A 15,977-nucleotide genomic window follows, 5' to 3' on the forward strand; every position below is an offset into this window, starting at 1 on the left:
CACCTTGCAGCAGCAGGCCATGGCTAACACCTTGCAGCAGCAGGGCCATGGCTAACACCTTGCAGCAGGGCCATGGTGAATGCCTGGATTTAACGTGGAGATTTCCACACTCCTGGAAACTTTGAGAGTGCCTCAATCGGCATCATTTAAATCACCACCTGGAGCACAGCAGCTCTCTCCCAGAGCTCTAGCTCAGCTGGGAGCAGCACTGAGAAGAGAAGAGGATAAGCAGCAAGAGTTCTGGTGAGCAGAGGCTGTACTTACCCAGAAACCTCCGGAGTTTCATGGTATCTAAGTGGAAGTGCTCAATCAGGCCGTGGAGGTTGAAGAGGTGAAAGGTTAAGCTGACCAGACTGTTTCCTAAAAGCAAGGTAAAGCACTGAATTGATTGGCAGCAGGGAACCAGTGACTGGCAGAGGGAGCCCTGCAAACAAAGTGCTCACACATTACACAAGCGAATGGTCAGGGGCAGTATTTACACCCCTGTGCCTGCCCAGGCTCCAGGAGCTCTCTCCTCTAGCAAGCAGCAGGGCTTGGCATCAGCAGAAGGCATCCAGCACTAGCTGGGAGGAGGAGCATGGGGCTGGACATCACAAAGCAGCAGTTCCAGTGGGACTCAGCCTCATCCACAGCACGATGCAAGACATCACAGGCAGCCATGCAGCTTCTGAGTAACTAAACAAGCAGGTGAAGAGCAAACTGCTACTGCTCAGGGTGCACTGGGCATGTGCCAGCTGTCATTTCATCAGCTGCTTGGCCCAGCTGCTCCTTGCTTCACCCAGAACACTTCCAGTTTCTGTAGGAAATGTGCACTAAGAGAGGCTTACAACATCCTTCACCTGCTGCCAGCTAGAAATGCCAGAGTCACTTGCAGTGGGCAAGCTCTGAGAGACAAGAGAAGCAGCCTGCAGCTGTTTGCTTGTCCAGCATGCCTGGGGCTGACTGCAGGCAGCTCACTCAGCCTTGGCTTACAGCAGAGAATCATGGAGTGGGTTGGAAGGTGCCTCCAAAGGGCATCCAGTCCAACCCCCTGCACTCAGCAGGGACATCCTCCACTGGAGCAGCTTGCTCACAGCCTTCTTGAGCCTGACCTTGAATATCTCCAAGGATTGAGCTTCAATTCCCTCCCTGGTCAACTTGTTTCAGTGTCCCAGCAGCCTCCTGGTGCAGAACTTGTTCCTCACATCCAATCTCAATCTGCTCTGCTCTCATTTCAAACCATTGTCCCTGTGCCTGTCCCTGCAGGCCTTTGCAAACAGTCCCTCTGGAGCCTTCTTGTAGCCCCTTCAGGCACTGGTAGGCTGCTCTAAGGTCTCCCTGGAGCAGTCTCTTCTCCAGACTGAACAGCCCCAACTCCCTTTGCCTGTCCCCATAGCAGAGGTGCTCCAGCCCCCAGATCATCTTTGTGGCCTCTTCTGGACCTGCTCCATCAGGTCCATGTCTTCCCTGTGCTGAGGGCCCCAGAGCTGGGCAGAGCACTGCAGGTGACCCAGGCACTGGCAGGATTTTAGCAGTACTCTAAGAGTGAGCAGGCAAATCAGGATTCAGACTCAAAACTCTTCAATCAGCAAGTGCTGCCTGGTGAAAGGTGGGGGGGGGTGAGCCAAGCAATCCCGCCCTGCAAGGAGGTCTGCATGCTGAGACACAAAGCCCAAGAGAACAGCAGAGGCAAACTCACCATTTGTCAGCCTATCAAAAAGGAAAATATCAAAATTCCAATTTCCAACCTTCTCCAGCATGCACTGAAAGAAAACACAAAGCTGTCATTTTCCCCTCAGCATCTCCCTTCCCACAGCTCAGAGGAGTGCTTCAGGGGCAGAGGCAAGTCTGAGCATTTCTGCAGGTGAACAATGGGACTGAGAGAGAACAAAGCTTGTGAACTGGGAACCTTTCAGCTCCATGTTACAGATTAAAATGCAAGCAGTGCCCTGTCAGACTGGCTGCAGATTATCCCTTCACCCTTTCCTCAATGTCCTAAAGGGAATGAGACAGTTTCAAGACTGAGGTTACCACAGAACAACTCTGCCTCCAGCCCTACTCCACCTTAGCTTCTGCAGTGAGCCTCTAAATTTATCTTGCTGCAGTCCTTCATCTTGGTTCATTTCTCTCTTTCCCTTGTTGCTGAGAGGAGAGAAATAATCTTTGGATCCACTACTGGGCACAGGAGCCAAACTTTTTATGGCACAGAGAAACTGACTTTGGACTCCCACCCAGGTGAACCAGCACTTCACTGCTGGTGGATGGTCACAGAATGCTCTGATCCACAGCCCCATCGAACGGTTCAGGCTGGAGAATGACACCTCCCACCAGCCCAGGTTGCTCAAGGCCTCATCCAACCAGGCCTTGAACATACACAGGGAGGGGGCACCCACAGCCCCCCTGGGCAAGGTGTGGCAGTGTCTCCCCAGCCCCCCTGGCCAGAACATTCTATGATTCACAGACCTAAACAAACGAAATTCCCCCGTGCACACCCTCCCACTGCTGGCTGCCCTCTGAGCACCAGTTACAGGCCAGCGAGAGTTCTTCTAGCCAAACTTATTTTGAAGGGAATGAATAAACAAAGAAATCGAGCAACCAACCTTTGCTTGTCCATTATAATCATCATCTAAGATGTTGGATGAGTTTGGGACAGTGATACCACGGAAAAAGCGGGAAGATCTCAGGTACCTCTGGAAGCTAAGCAAGCGCCTCACATTCCGCGCAGACACAGACACCTCGATCTCAGAATTTGCTACAAAGGAAACCAAGAGAATCAAACACTCTGCAGAGCCTGCACCCGAGAGAGGGTTGGGCAGGGAGGCTGGGTGCTGTGAAGGGTTCAGCTCAACCTGCTGCTATTCAGTGCAGTGCAGGGGGTCGTGTGCCAGGGTCAGCCACAAGTAACAGAGCTCTCGTTAAGCAGAGAGCTCAGAGATGGAAGTGTTCTGTGTGAGCACTCTGTGAGGAAAAACAAGCATTGAAAGAGCTGAAACTGAGCTGTTTGAGGAGCTCTGGCACTGGAAGGTCAGAAATGTTAGGGGAGATGTGTACAGACACCCAGCATCAGCTGCCTGATGCCCACCCAGCAGAGCTCCTCTGCTCTCACACAGCTCAGCGCCAGCAGCCGCCTGCTGGCCCAGGAGCTCTGACAGAGCTCACAACTCCCTTCCCTGGCAAACCTTTAACCAAAGTTAGATGGATTTGGGTGCTCTGCTCCAACCTCTCCTCTGCCAAACAAGGACCACAGCAAGTCACAGCAGCTCCAATTCCCTTTCCCAGCACGGTGAACCATTTAGCTTCTTTCCTGATCCAAGGATTTGGCTTAAATGTAACTGTTTGTTCAAACAAGTGGTGCTGGCTTCAGCTTGGTCCCACCTGATGTGCTTCAAGTGGTGCAGGAACAGTTTTACACAGTCAATGATCTTGAGATGCCTTCATGCTACCCTGAAATGGCCTGGGGCAAGGAAAAGATGGAGAGGAGCAGAAAGAAAAGCAGGCACGAAGGTGCAAGGAAAAGAAGGGGCGAAGGGGAAGGGGAAGGGGAGATGGGGCAAGGAAAAGAAAGGGAGAAAGGGAAGGGGAAAGCAGAAGGAAGTCTGGCAGCCTAACAACCTCAACTCCAATCCTGCCTTCCAGCAGAAGCAGTTCAACTCTCCACAAGTCCTCCTCCATCTGAGTTCCTCTCTCTGCAGAGCCCCCAGTGCCCTCCACGTTGTCCATCAGCTCATCAATCCATTCATTTCCAACCTCCGCTATTCCAGGGGTGCTGGGCAGGCCTGGCAGTGCACAAGCAGCCAGTATCTAAAGGCAGCAGCATCTCACTCCCCCAGCCTGTGCCAGCAGAGGTGCAGCTGACACAAGTTCATGAAACCCTTGAGCAAGAGGCTGGAGCTCCCCCAGCTCCCCAGGGCTACCACAGAGAACTTCACCGGGAAAAGCAGCTTTGAGTCGTCACGTTCAGGCAGGGCTCATCCCCTGCAGACCACACATCCCAGGTGATAAAGCTGCTTACAAAGCCACATCCACGGACAGAGCAGGGCAATAAAGACCTTGTCCCACTCTGCCTCTCTTCCAGTCTTTCTAAGCAGGCTGCTTGAGGTGAGGTGAGAGCCTGAGCACTGCCAGCCTGCAGAACACAGAGCAGTGGAGCTGCTCCTCAGCGCTTCAGGTAACTCTCCCTCAATCTTGGTCCTGTCCCTTCAAATCCAAGCTCAGAACAGAAACTGTTAGGTTTGAAACAAAACAGATCTAAGGCTCACAAACCACTGCTGCTGACACACCACAAGGAGCCTCAGAGGCCACCCCTCAGCCTTTGGCAGAGCAGTGGGATGGAGGCAACACAAAGCAAGCAAAGCAGCAGCCTTTGTCAGCACCGCAGAGACAGAAAGGTGGTAATTTGGTGTTCCACCTCTACTTGTCTTCCCAAGTCATCTAAGCAGGACTGCAGATGCTTTTGCTCCAGTGTTTCTGCTGCTGACTCTTGCACATGAGCCCTGCTACTTCAGCTGCTAGCAAAACAAAGGAGAAAATGGGAAAGAAGGACCTGAGCAGTGCTGCAATTGCTGCAGAGCAAACGGGCAGCGAAGCCTGCCTCAGCCCAGCCCTCCTGACAACAGTGCTGCTGCTACAGACCCACAGAAGGGACTTCTGGAGGCCATCTGGTCAGACTCCTCCACTCAAGCAGGGCTACCCAGACCACACCACTCAGGACCAAGTCCAGGTGGCTTTTGACCATCTCCAAGGATCCTCTGTGGGCAACCTGTGCCAGTGCTTGGCCGTGCTCACAGGGACAAAGTGTGTCCTGATGCTGAGGGAAGCTCCTGCACTTCAGTTTGTGCCACTGCCCCTGGTGCTGGGCACCACTGGAGAGAGCCTCTTTGCTCCCTCCCTACAGGTATTTGCATGCATGGGGAAGATCCTCCTGAGCACTGTCAGTCCCAGGCTGAACCCCAGCCTCTCCTCCATCTTCCTGGCCTTGGCTGCACTCTCTGTGCACTGGGATGTAGCCCTAGCAGCGCTGAAGGACAGGGCACAATCACCTCCCTCCACCTGCTGGCCACACTCCTGCTGACACGGCCCAGCCCAGCGGCTGATTCGCCTCCTTCGCAGCAAGGACACACTGATGGCTCATGTGCAATGTGGTGTCCACCAGGACCTTCTCTGGCAAGCTGCTTTCCAGCAGGTCAGCCCCGAGCCTGTGCTGGTGCTTGCGGTTGCTCCCCTGCCCTTCTTTGAGCTCCTCTTGATTCCAGGTGTGCAGCCACAGTTAAGCCACCATGGCTTGACCACAGCCCCTCTCATTTAATCTGCCTTGACAGGAGTAACTTGCCAGTGAGAAGAGAGCTGGAGCTCTACCAGCCCTCTGCAGCTCCCGAACACCAAATTCAGGAGGACTGCACCAAGCCAAAAAGCAAATTGCTCTCTTGAAGAGCTAAACACTTGCCAAGAGGACAATGCAGAACAGGTGAGTCAGCTGCGGAGGTCTGACAGCTGATGAACTGCACAGCAAACGAGAGGCTTTCAAGGAAAGGGCGAGAAGGAAGCAAGAGAGGGAGGCTCCTTTCTGCAGGAGCACTGATGGCATCCATGGCTGCAGTTTCCTTTTCCTCTCAGCCTGCTATGGAGGAGCCAAAAATCAGCCACTTCCTAGTCCTGCCAGACCAAAGCTCCCAGGAGCGGCTGGCCAAGTGAACCACTCAGTTGTGCAATGGGAAGTTGGTGTTTCCCTCCTGGCACAGGCAAAAAGCTCCTCTTTATAAGCATGATTAACTGGGGAGTGCCAGCCTGCCCTCTGCCATCCTGAGTCACCAGATGCTCATTTCAGAGCCCCTGCCAAAGTCACATGCTCATCAAGGGAAGGAGGAGGTGCAGAGGAGGTTACAGCTGCTCAAGAACAAGCATGCTGCAAAACATGCCCCATGTCACTTGGAGCCTGAGCTGTGCCAAAGACCCCCTCAGGACTCAACAGGGACCATTTGATCAAGAGGTGAGGGCAGCTTAAGGACAATTAGGCACTAAACAGACGTACAGGAGATGGAAGGTCTGGAGAACTGTAACAACAGGAGAGGCAGGTCAGGAGGGTGGGCATGGGAAGGAAGCTACAGCGTTCAGAAGAGTCTCTCATGCAAGGAACCAGAGGAGTGGAACTGCAGCTCCTGTGCCTGGTCAGCAGCAGCCCCCTGGGGCACTCTTTATCCTTTAACTCTTCATCCTCTACTTAAACAGCACTTAAATTGTTTTGTACTTCCAAGCTGTTGACTTCTTTTTAATTATTAAATGATGCTCTTTGCATTCCTAAGCATCCTAACTGAACTGCCAGGGTGCTAGAGGTTCCCTCTCTAAAATGAAGGACCAAATCTGTCCACTCATTTCAGTTATTCTGTTGATGTTCTGCATAGGCAGCAAGCAAGCAAAATAATCCAAGTTGTCTTCAGGCACCAGATTTCATGTTTTCCAAGGCACTTATTTTAGTCTCTCTTCCCACTCCCAATCTTAAGTGTGTCATAAACCCCAAAGTCAATCACATTCTCCCATTTTAGAGAGATATTAAATACTTCTTTGGTGATTTTATTTCAGCATGAGGAAAAAGGAGTGGAGCAAAGACAAATGACAACCACAGCATCAAAACCTGCTGCTGCCACACTGCAGCAGCTCTGTAGCAAGGACCAGCAAGAAGGGGAAGAGGCACAACTTTGTTGTGCTTTGGTTTAATCTTTTATTCGCAGAAACCTTAAATCCCAGCAAAATGCTTCAAATTGCTTTCAAAAGAGTGATAAAGCCCCAGAGCCTCTGATGGGCTCCTGGTCAAGACATGACACAAGAACTCTGACTCCAGTTCTTCCCTGCTACAGCCCAAGAGGCAAGCAGGAAATGTTCCACAATAAAACCCACTGGATTTGGGGACCACCAAGAGGAAGAGGCAGCTGAGGAGCTCAGGCACGGCTGCCACCAGCAGCAGGAGGAATTCAAAGGCACCGTGGGGAGGATGGATGTTGTGTGAAGGTGAGAGCTGAGGTCTGCTGCGTGGGGCTCCACCGGGAGGGCTTTTCCTTTGAAATTCAAGGGAATCTCTTTCCACAGCACTCAGCCCTCACCTTTTGGGCAGCTCAAAGCCAGCTACGCAGGGGCTCATCCGGCACAGCAGCCACCAGCACCAGCGCCGCAGTTCCGCTCACTGCGCTGCCAGGTCCCTCCGCATTCCCCAAGCCATAGCTGCTGCTGCGCAAGCCGCAGGCATTCCCCAGCCCCTCGCACCACTAGAGGGACCCAGAAGCATTCCGACGGCAGCTCCCTGCCCATCGAACCAGCGCGAAACGCGAGGGATCAGAGCTGGAATCTCATTTCACAAAGCAATTCGTCTTCTGCTTGAGAGGAATCACAGAAATGTCACTTTCGAGAAGCTCTACCGGTACCACAACTAACAACTCTGCTGTGGATTCTCCTTGCGCACAGGATGGTGGAGACTGGAAGGGACCTCTGGGGATCATCCAGTCCAATCCCACTGCTAAAACAGGGTCAGCCACAGCAGCTTGCCCAGGATCACAATGCCCAGGTGGGGTTGGAGTCTCTCCAGAGCAGGAGGCTCCTGGACTTGCACTGAAGGAGGTGGTGCCCTGCTGGACATCAGAGAATTCCTCTCCTGAAGAACCTTACAGACTGAAATAGAGCCACAGAATGGGTTGGAAGGGACCTCCAAAGTGCATCCAGTCCAAACCCCCCGCACTCAGCAGGGACATCCTGCACTAGAGCAGGAGCTCAGGGCCTTGGTCCAGCCTCACCTGGAATATCTCCAGGCATGGGGCCTCAACCATCTCCCTGGGCAACCTGCTGCAGTGTTCCAGCAGCCTCCTGGTGCAGAACTTGTTCCTCACATCCAATCTCAATCTGCTCTACAAACTTTACTTTGGTAACTGTAGCTGAAGCTGCCAATAAAAATACTGCCAGGAAACAGAGGTGATGAAAAGAAAGACAATAACTCCCAGAGCACAAAGCCAGCAGCTTCCTGGAGATAATGCATTTCAAATTCAGAAGATAATGCACTTCAAACCCACCAATGAAGCTTTGGGCTAAACTGGTGGAAAAAGAGAAGTGGTCAGCAGACTGGCAGCTGGACTTCCTGAGAGACATTTGACTTCTTCACGAGACACGACTGACACCAGAAAGGACACTGGACACCAGAAGTGAGCCAAGCAAAACAAACACCAACAATAACACTTCAACACTGAGCCACAGCCAGGACAGGAGCCCCCAGCAGAACAGGCAGGCAATGGTCCACTGAAAAGGACTTAGAACCAGGGGGAATTAGTGGAGGAGAAATTACAGTGAAGCTTGACAAGGAGCATGAAGTTTATCCATGCACTACTACTGGAGTGCAGGGGAGCACTTGAGGTGGTTTAGTCTGCTTCAGCTGCAGAAAAGCCCCTTTCCAGGGCAGCTTTTGCCCAGGCTGGCTCCTCTCACACACTGTCCACTGCTCAGGTGAGCCAACATTTCTTAGCCATGTAGCTCTGCACAGGACAATCCTTCTGGAGGGCAGGGAGAATATCCTTGAAGTTAGGTCGAATCCAGCCCGGGCAGAAGGATATTGAAACTCTTTCGCTTAGAGAGCTACTGCTCTAACTTAATTAAACCCCAACATTTTACTGCTAAAACCAATCCTGTAATGGATAACCTCATGATTCAGTGAGAGACTGGACTGAGTCCAGAGACTCACAGATGGTTTGGGTTGGAAAGGACCTTAAAGACCATCTAGTTCCACCCCCCTGCCACAGGCAGGGTCACCTCCCTCTAGAACTCCTTACTGAGTCCACAGTGCAGGGAGTCACAGAAACACTGAGGCTGAAAAAGACTTTTAAGACCATCAAGCCCAACCAGGGGGCAGGACTCTGAAGTCAAGCAGCAGTCCTGAAGTGCAAAAAAAACCTGACTCTAGCACAGCACCAACCAGAGCTGCCCCAGCAGCTGACTCCAGAGGGAAGTTACAGCCAAAGAATTTTTTGGGCCTCCTAGCAACATTCTTTGCTGTCATCAGACACCACAGTTGATGTTGCTCAAAGTTGGTGCCTGTGCCTGGACAAGCAGGAACAAGAAGAAAGGGTGTGAAAAGCCTTTTCCTGATTAGTCATGGGCTGCCCTGTGCACAGCCATCGGGACAGACACAGGCAGCTTGACAGCAGCACAAATACCAACCAGGCTGCCCTGGCCCGGGGAGCTCTGCTGAGAGCTGTTAGCATTTCCCCACATCAGCAGAAAATGCCATGGAAATAATCTACAAGAAGACACAATTATGCAATTCCTAACTCAAATGCTGTTGCCACAGAGGAGTTTTAGGACACAACACAATCATCAGGACTTGAGACAGAATTCTCACCCTCTACTGGAAAAGCAAAACCCACAGCAGGCTCTTCAAACTTTGTTTTCTCACCTACTTTATGCCACTGACTTTTGGAAGAAGCTCAGAGTTTACGGGTTTTAAGTAGTGATCTGCTTTTCAAGAGGGACTGAAGATCAGAACAGTAACCAGACCAGCTTCTGCCACTCATTTTTGTTCATAAGTACAACCACCACACTTGTTACCATGAAATGAGATCTACTGTGTCAGAATGCTTGGACTATGCTGATCCAATCTTGGTAGAGATACCTGATGACATTTAATCCATACAATATCATGGCATCATTTAATTAAGGCTTAACTCCCCTGCACTTTTGCTGCATGTTAGTTATCAAAAGCTTTTCTATTACAGCTACTGACAGATTTAGTTACAGAAATGGAGATGGAGAGAAGGGAGTGAAATTATCAAAAAATTATTCTTCTGCTAAGAAGGAAAAATAAAGTTTCTGGGGAGGGGGAAACAACACCAAAGTTTCTTTAAACACAAAACTAATTCATTCATTAACCTGCTAGTTTCTTAGAACCCTTTGGGGAGTCGTTTAAGATTTGTCTGTGTCCAAAGGATGCAAGCCCTGGTTCACGTCTGAATGGCAGCAACGTTAGCTGGTTGTGAAGAGGCTAAGAGCACTGCCACCTCATCATCTTCAAACAGCCTCCTGGGCCAGGCAGGAAAACATTCTTCTCACCTGCTTGTGTCTGCCAAGGAAGAACTCAGCACTCAGAGCCTTCATTTCCAGAGGGATTCAGGACTCAGTGAGTTTAAGCTCTATTTTTAAAGGTAAAAGTTTACTCATTCCCAGACTGCAGTGGGTTGGAAGGGACCCTCCAAGGTCATCCGGTCCAACCCCCCTGCAGTCACAGCAGGGCCACCTCCAACTGCAGCAGGCAGGGGAGCTTCTCCTCTTAGTTTTGCCGATGAAGTAGCACTAAAGAGTCTTCCTAAGAAGGATGGAAAATGGCCTTGCTCTCTAAGCTGCTGGCTTGGACTTTGAGAGGCTCGGGAGCTCAAAAGCTAAGGGAAGCCTTTGCTCGTTTATTTGTCATGGAGCTGCTTTCAAATACTTACAGTGAAAAATACGGAAATCAATGTATGGATGAGAGCCTCTTCTCTCTGTCTCAAATCCTGCCCGACTTCTTACTCGCACATCTCCTAGAAACAGGGTCGAGAGTGAAATAAAAGTGTGGAAGAGTGGCAGAGATAAAATGCAAATGAACACAGCCTGCAGGGGAGAGATTCGCGTACTGCAGGAGGGCTACTCCAGCAACAGGCCGGCCCCGAGGCTGGCTGCTGGCAAGGTGAAATCGCAAACGAAGTTTGAAGGCTGGCTACACATGCAGCCTGCACGCTTGCTCCTCAGGCGGCCGCTGCCTGAGCACCGCTGGCAGCAGCATGTGGCAAGCACTCGGTGGAGCCAGGGACAGCTTGCTAGGCCGTATGGGCAAACACCTTCGTAGGACAGGAAACGAGGACGTGCGAGCCTGGGCTGGCTCCTCAGCCACACACATAAAACAGCAACGTTCTGTACAAGAAAGAGTCACTTCTAGAAATGGCAGCTTGGAACAAATGAGCTGGGGACAAGATGGGGTTAGATTACACAGGAGAGGATTTCCCCACTAGCATTTACTTACTTGCACTCAGCTGTTGGATTATTACACAAGAGCCTAGCAAAATACCAAAACTCAGTATTAAAATGTTAGCAACTCCTTTGCACTGCAATTAGCTTCAGCCTGAACCCTGCAGCATGCCAGCTGACTTCTGCCCAGGCACTGCACCAGCTGAAAGCTAAGCAGTACTCTATGGCTGGATATTTGCACACATCCACCTGGTTCAAAGCTTGCACTTCAAATCCTTGGCAGCCACAAACTTGACAAAGCTCTGAGGCTCAACTGCAGCAGAGGTTCACTCCTCCAATCCTAACCAAGTGGTGGCATTTAAGATAGGAAAATGTTCTGGTTTCCACTTGAGAAAATTCTTTCTGCTCTCCGCAAGCACAGTTTGATATGAACCCAAAGTTTGACATCAGCTTCCTACAAACTCAGAGCTTGACACCTGCTTCCTCTAAGTGTGATTACCTGCTCCCTATGAACCCCAAAGCTTGACAGCTCCCTATGAACCCAGAGTTTGATTACCTGCTCCCTATGAACCCCAAAGCTTGACAGCTCCCTATGAACCCAGAGCTTGACTACCTGCTTCCCAAGAACCCCAACTAAGTACTTAACACTAAGAACTAATATTGATTTTAGAAGAACAAGATCAAAGTACAGCTATTTAATGTCCAGCAGCTGATAACTTGAGAGCAGTTTTTTCTTCTCTCTACATATTTACCAATATGCAAAGGTGAGTGCCAGGAGGCTGGAGCCAGGCTCTGCTGGGTGATGCCTGATGACAGCACAAGGGGCAATGGGTGGAAGCTGAGGCAGAGGAAGTTTCATGTGCATGTGAGGAGGAACGTTTTCCCTGTGAGGGTGACAGAACACTGGAACAGGCTGCCCAGGGGGGCTGTGGAGTCTCCCTCTCTGGAGATGCTCCAAACCCACCTGGATGTGCTCCTGCGTGATCTGGTATAGGAGATCCTGCTCTGGCAGGGGGATTGGACTGGATGAACTTTGGAGGTCCCTTCCAGCCCCTGACATTCTGATTCTGTGATTCTCCATCCTGCTCATCTGTAATGCTGAAGCAGGCAACTTGTCAGAAAATAAAGCCACTGAGTGAAACTTCAGTAGGAGACTTGTAACACTTCAGAGGTGTCTTTCCAGAGCTCCATCTCTGCACACTGCTGTATCTGCAGTGACAGACTTCAGATGAATGTTATCTTGTGAGGCACGCTGGGGAGCCCACAAAGCCCAGAGAGGCCAAGAGTTCCCCAAAGAATAAGCCTGGAGTTTCTGTGTCAGTGAAAGCACATCAAATACACTTCTAACCCCTTTTAGGGGCTTCAAACTGAAAGCCTTAAGAGCTGCAAGGGGCAATAATCCCATTTCTAGCTGACAATCTATTGCTTATGGAGGCTTCAAGCATTCATCTGAGCAGAGGGCAAGAGACCTGCCATGTCCCAGACAACACAGAGGCAGCAGCTTGTAGAACTCTTCTGAGGGGCACCCAGAAGGAGTTAGTAAAGAGGAAAAAGGGAGGAAACTTTGGAAGAGGAGGTGAACACATCTGTGGCAGTTCAGAGGGAGGGGAAGGCAACTTTCATTACCTTCCACTCACAGTTATCTGGGTAATCAGTCACAGCTATAGCTGGTGGAAGGAGACTGAATTACAAGACAAAAGAGAAGGTTTCTTGTTAACCTTTGGGTTTTCTACAGAGAAGATGATGCAGCTCTTGTGAATTGTGTGGTTTGCAAGGCAGTCTCAGCTTCCCAATTTTACCAACCAGGATGTGAATTAGCAAACAGCTGCAGTGTAGAATGAGGGATGGGTGAACAGTTTAGCCAAATTTGCCATGAACAGGAGAGCCATGGAATGGTTTGGGTTTGAGGGGATCTCCAAAGGTCATCTAGTCCAATCCCTCCTGCAGTCAGCAGGGACATCCTCCACCAGAGCAAGCTGCTTGGAGCCTTGTCAGTGGGGACACCCAATCATGGAATGGTTTGGGTTGGAAGAGACTTTTAAAGGTCATCTAGTCCAAAGCCCCTGCAGCAAGCAGGAGCCTCTTCAACTAGAGCAGGTTGCTCAGAGCTCCATCCAAGCTCAGAGAGAATGTTCCAGGTGATGTTAATCCTGGCAGTGACAGTGCGGCCTGATCAAGAACTTTAAATACTGACAAGGACCACAGCCAGCTCTAGTTGGAAGATGTGGGTTTAATTTTAGATCTAATGCTCAGCCCCAAACAAGTGAGAGCTAAGACTCTGTAATGCTGCTGCAGCCACAGATCACCACAGGTCTGCAAACCTGACCCAGGGTAATGTGTGATGTGCTAGACATCATCCTTCAGGCCACACCCGGAGAGCTGGGGCACAAACACGACTAGGTAGCTGCTCTCCAAGCAGTGAGCTGCATTTTGTCCTACATCACCACCAGCACTGTGAGTGTTCTTTAGAAAAAGGCTTGAAGATTGAGTAAACAGCAGGAGGAGGACTGCAAGAAGGAAGTTTGCAGCTCCAGCTGAGAAGGCATCAGGGCTGTAACATACCGTGACCTAAAGCTCTCAGTTCCTGTCCCTCTCCCAGCTTGCTGCTCACACAGCAAGGACAGCTCTGACACTCAGGAGGCAGCTGAAAGGTGACAGCTGCCAGCCCTGCCTGTTAGGGTTACACAGCACATGCTTGGTGCTACCCTAACACCCCAGCATGGCACAGGAACAATGCAGCAGCTGCCTGGGGAGCTGAGGCAGAAATCACAGGGAGCATGAAGGAGGATTGCTGGCAGCAGAGATTATGAGAGACACCCCAAGGGAAAGCACCCAAGGCAAAGCTGGGAAGGGCAGGATTGCCAGCAGCCATCACTAGCTTCCCAGCAACCAGCTCCTAGGAAATTTGCTAGAGAGACAGGACAGGTCATCTGAACGTGGCAGAACTGAAGGAAAAGGAATACATCACAACTGCTACCAGAGGGGAGTGTGGACCTGTGTTCCACAGCAGCTTTGCCTCCACTGCTCTCTATCTGAAGTGCACAGGACTTCTGAAGGAGGTTAAAACACTCCAGTTTGAGCTGAGGTACACCTCACCAGTACAAACAGTCACTGCCCCACTCCTCCTACCCCATGCAGAGCAGCAAAACTTTCAGGCCATATAAAACAACAACAGAAAAAGAAATCAGAACAGCAAAAAGCAGCAAAATGAAGGAAGCAGCAAGAGGACACAGAAGCACTTACAGGAGCCGTTTAGAATCTCTCCTAGGTGCTGAGAGCAAAAGCTGACTGAGGTGAAGCAGCTCCAGTAGCTCTTCCAAGGGCTTAGAAGAAAAATTCTACAATGCTGCATCTGTATCTGTGTTTTAAAATGGTAAATAAGGCACTGGGGAGTGGCTTGGGGAGTATTTTGGGAATGGGGCATGACAGATGAGTCAGAGCCAATGCCATTTGTTTATATCCCTGCTGGTGGAGACAGTTAAGTTCCTTGTTTGCTTTGTGTGCCCTTAAAATTGGGTCTCTCAACTGCCCCTGGAAAGACTGCCACACCACAGGGCTTTCTGTCCACTTGGTGCCAAAAGGATTCCCACTGGAACAGCCTGAAAACATTAAAGGAAGCAACTCTATGGTCAGCACAACTGAAGAGAGGCAGAGGGAGGTGTCCTACATATTCAGCTTTATAGTTCTGGTCTGCTAAAATAAACACCCTGGTAAGGTCCATTTTATTAGTAGCTACAGCCTGTTTGGAGTAATAACCAACAAGCAAAAGGCAAAACCTCTTGTGACTGTACCTAACTTCCAGCTGAATTACACCTGAGGATTCCTTGCAGCTTACTCTGCTGAAGTGCACTAAGATAAATAAGAGAAGCCAATCTCAAACTCTCACAGTTCTGCAGGGCAAGTGTAGCACTTCACATTTCTTGCAAATGAATTTGCATCTACTCACTCCTGAAACCACTCTGACCTGAGTGTTTCTACAGACTGCTGTGCCCAGCTGCTCAGCTTTCAGGCTGCTCTTGGTTACAGTCCCATTAGGAACCAAGCAGTAATAGATCTGCAAATAGCTGCTAACTCCTGCAGGAGAGTGGAGGGAACACCAGGGGAAATCAAGTGATCACCCACAAGTGAGAAGTCCTTCCAAAGCCTCACTGCCTCTGAACAGCAACAGCTGCCAGCAAGAGTTCTACCATCCACAAGCACCCATCACATCCTCTGATCATTAATCACAAGGAGAGAACACGGGAAAAAATTCATTTCCTTCCATATTCCAGTTCTGCCCAGGAGAATGGTTCAAGACTTCATCACAAATGGGATTTCCCCAGAGCCACAGGAACTCCTGCTCTGCTCTCCTCTGGGTTTACCCAGGCATTAGCACAAAGCCTCCTGCAGAAAGGATGAGTTAACTACTTCATGGGACTGTTCAGCTTCCAAAGGAGCAAAAGAAAGGAGACTCTTCTCCTTAGAAATGAAGACTTAATTCCTTACAAGCCAAGATTCTATCTCTAGCAGATCAAGTTTAAACAGATAAACCAGACACATACTTTCAGTGCCTTTAATTCAAGCATATCAATGCAGCTGAAGTGAATCATTGCACATTTCCACTGCTTGGGAATCCAAAGTACCCAATCTGTGAGACTTTGAACCTTCACAAAAATGCTCTCTAGGCTCCAGCTGTAACCAGAAGGGTACCAGACAGAGGTACCACTGCAGAAACACCATTCCATTGCAGAAATAAAAATCACTCAGGAGTCACCTGGAAAACTCCACTTCCACCAAAGACACCACATTCATCAGAAAGCTTTGCATTTTCATTAGTGTAGGAATAAAACATCTGACAGGAACTTTTCATTGTATTTAATAGAGAAGAAAAACATCTGCCACAAAAGGTAACATAGGGAAAGCAAGATAAAAGTCACCCTGCAGCCCAACCAGCCCCTGAGTCAACACAACCCAATCTCCTCTGAAGAATCTACCCAGCAGAAAGGCAGTGAGAAGCTGAAGGAGACAACAAACGCAGAGCCATCAGCTGAAAT

At 50.1% G+C, this 15,977-nt stretch overlaps 1 protein-coding gene across 2 annotated transcripts in view; it reads right to left on the minus strand.

Moving 5' to 3' along the window:
* The window catches only part of PDE7A (phosphodiesterase 7A), a 55,450-nt gene that overhangs the window by 7,658 nt on the left and 31,815 nt on the right, over positions 1 to 15,977 (minus strand). Inside the window, exons 3-6 of one of the 2 annotated variants that reach the window (XM_064170609.1) lie at positions 10,437 to 10,520; positions 2,580 to 2,731; positions 1,679 to 1,742; positions 265 to 360 (exon numbers count right to left, since the gene is read on the minus strand). In XM_064170609.1, coding sequence (XP_064026679.1) covers positions 265 to 360; positions 1,679 to 1,742; positions 2,580 to 2,731; positions 10,437 to 10,520 — 396 coding nt within the window. The remainder of the gene's footprint in view (positions 1 to 264; positions 361 to 1,678; positions 1,743 to 2,579; positions 2,732 to 10,436; positions 10,521 to 15,977) is intronic. The other variant, XM_064170610.1, reaches the window with a different exon arrangement.

Source organism: Pogoniulus pusillus, chromosome 34, assembly GCF_015220805.1.
Source record: "Pogoniulus pusillus isolate bPogPus1 chromosome 34, bPogPus1.pri, whole genome shotgun sequence".
Taxonomy (NCBI): domain Eukaryota; kingdom Metazoa; phylum Chordata; class Aves; order Piciformes; family Lybiidae; genus Pogoniulus; species Pogoniulus pusillus.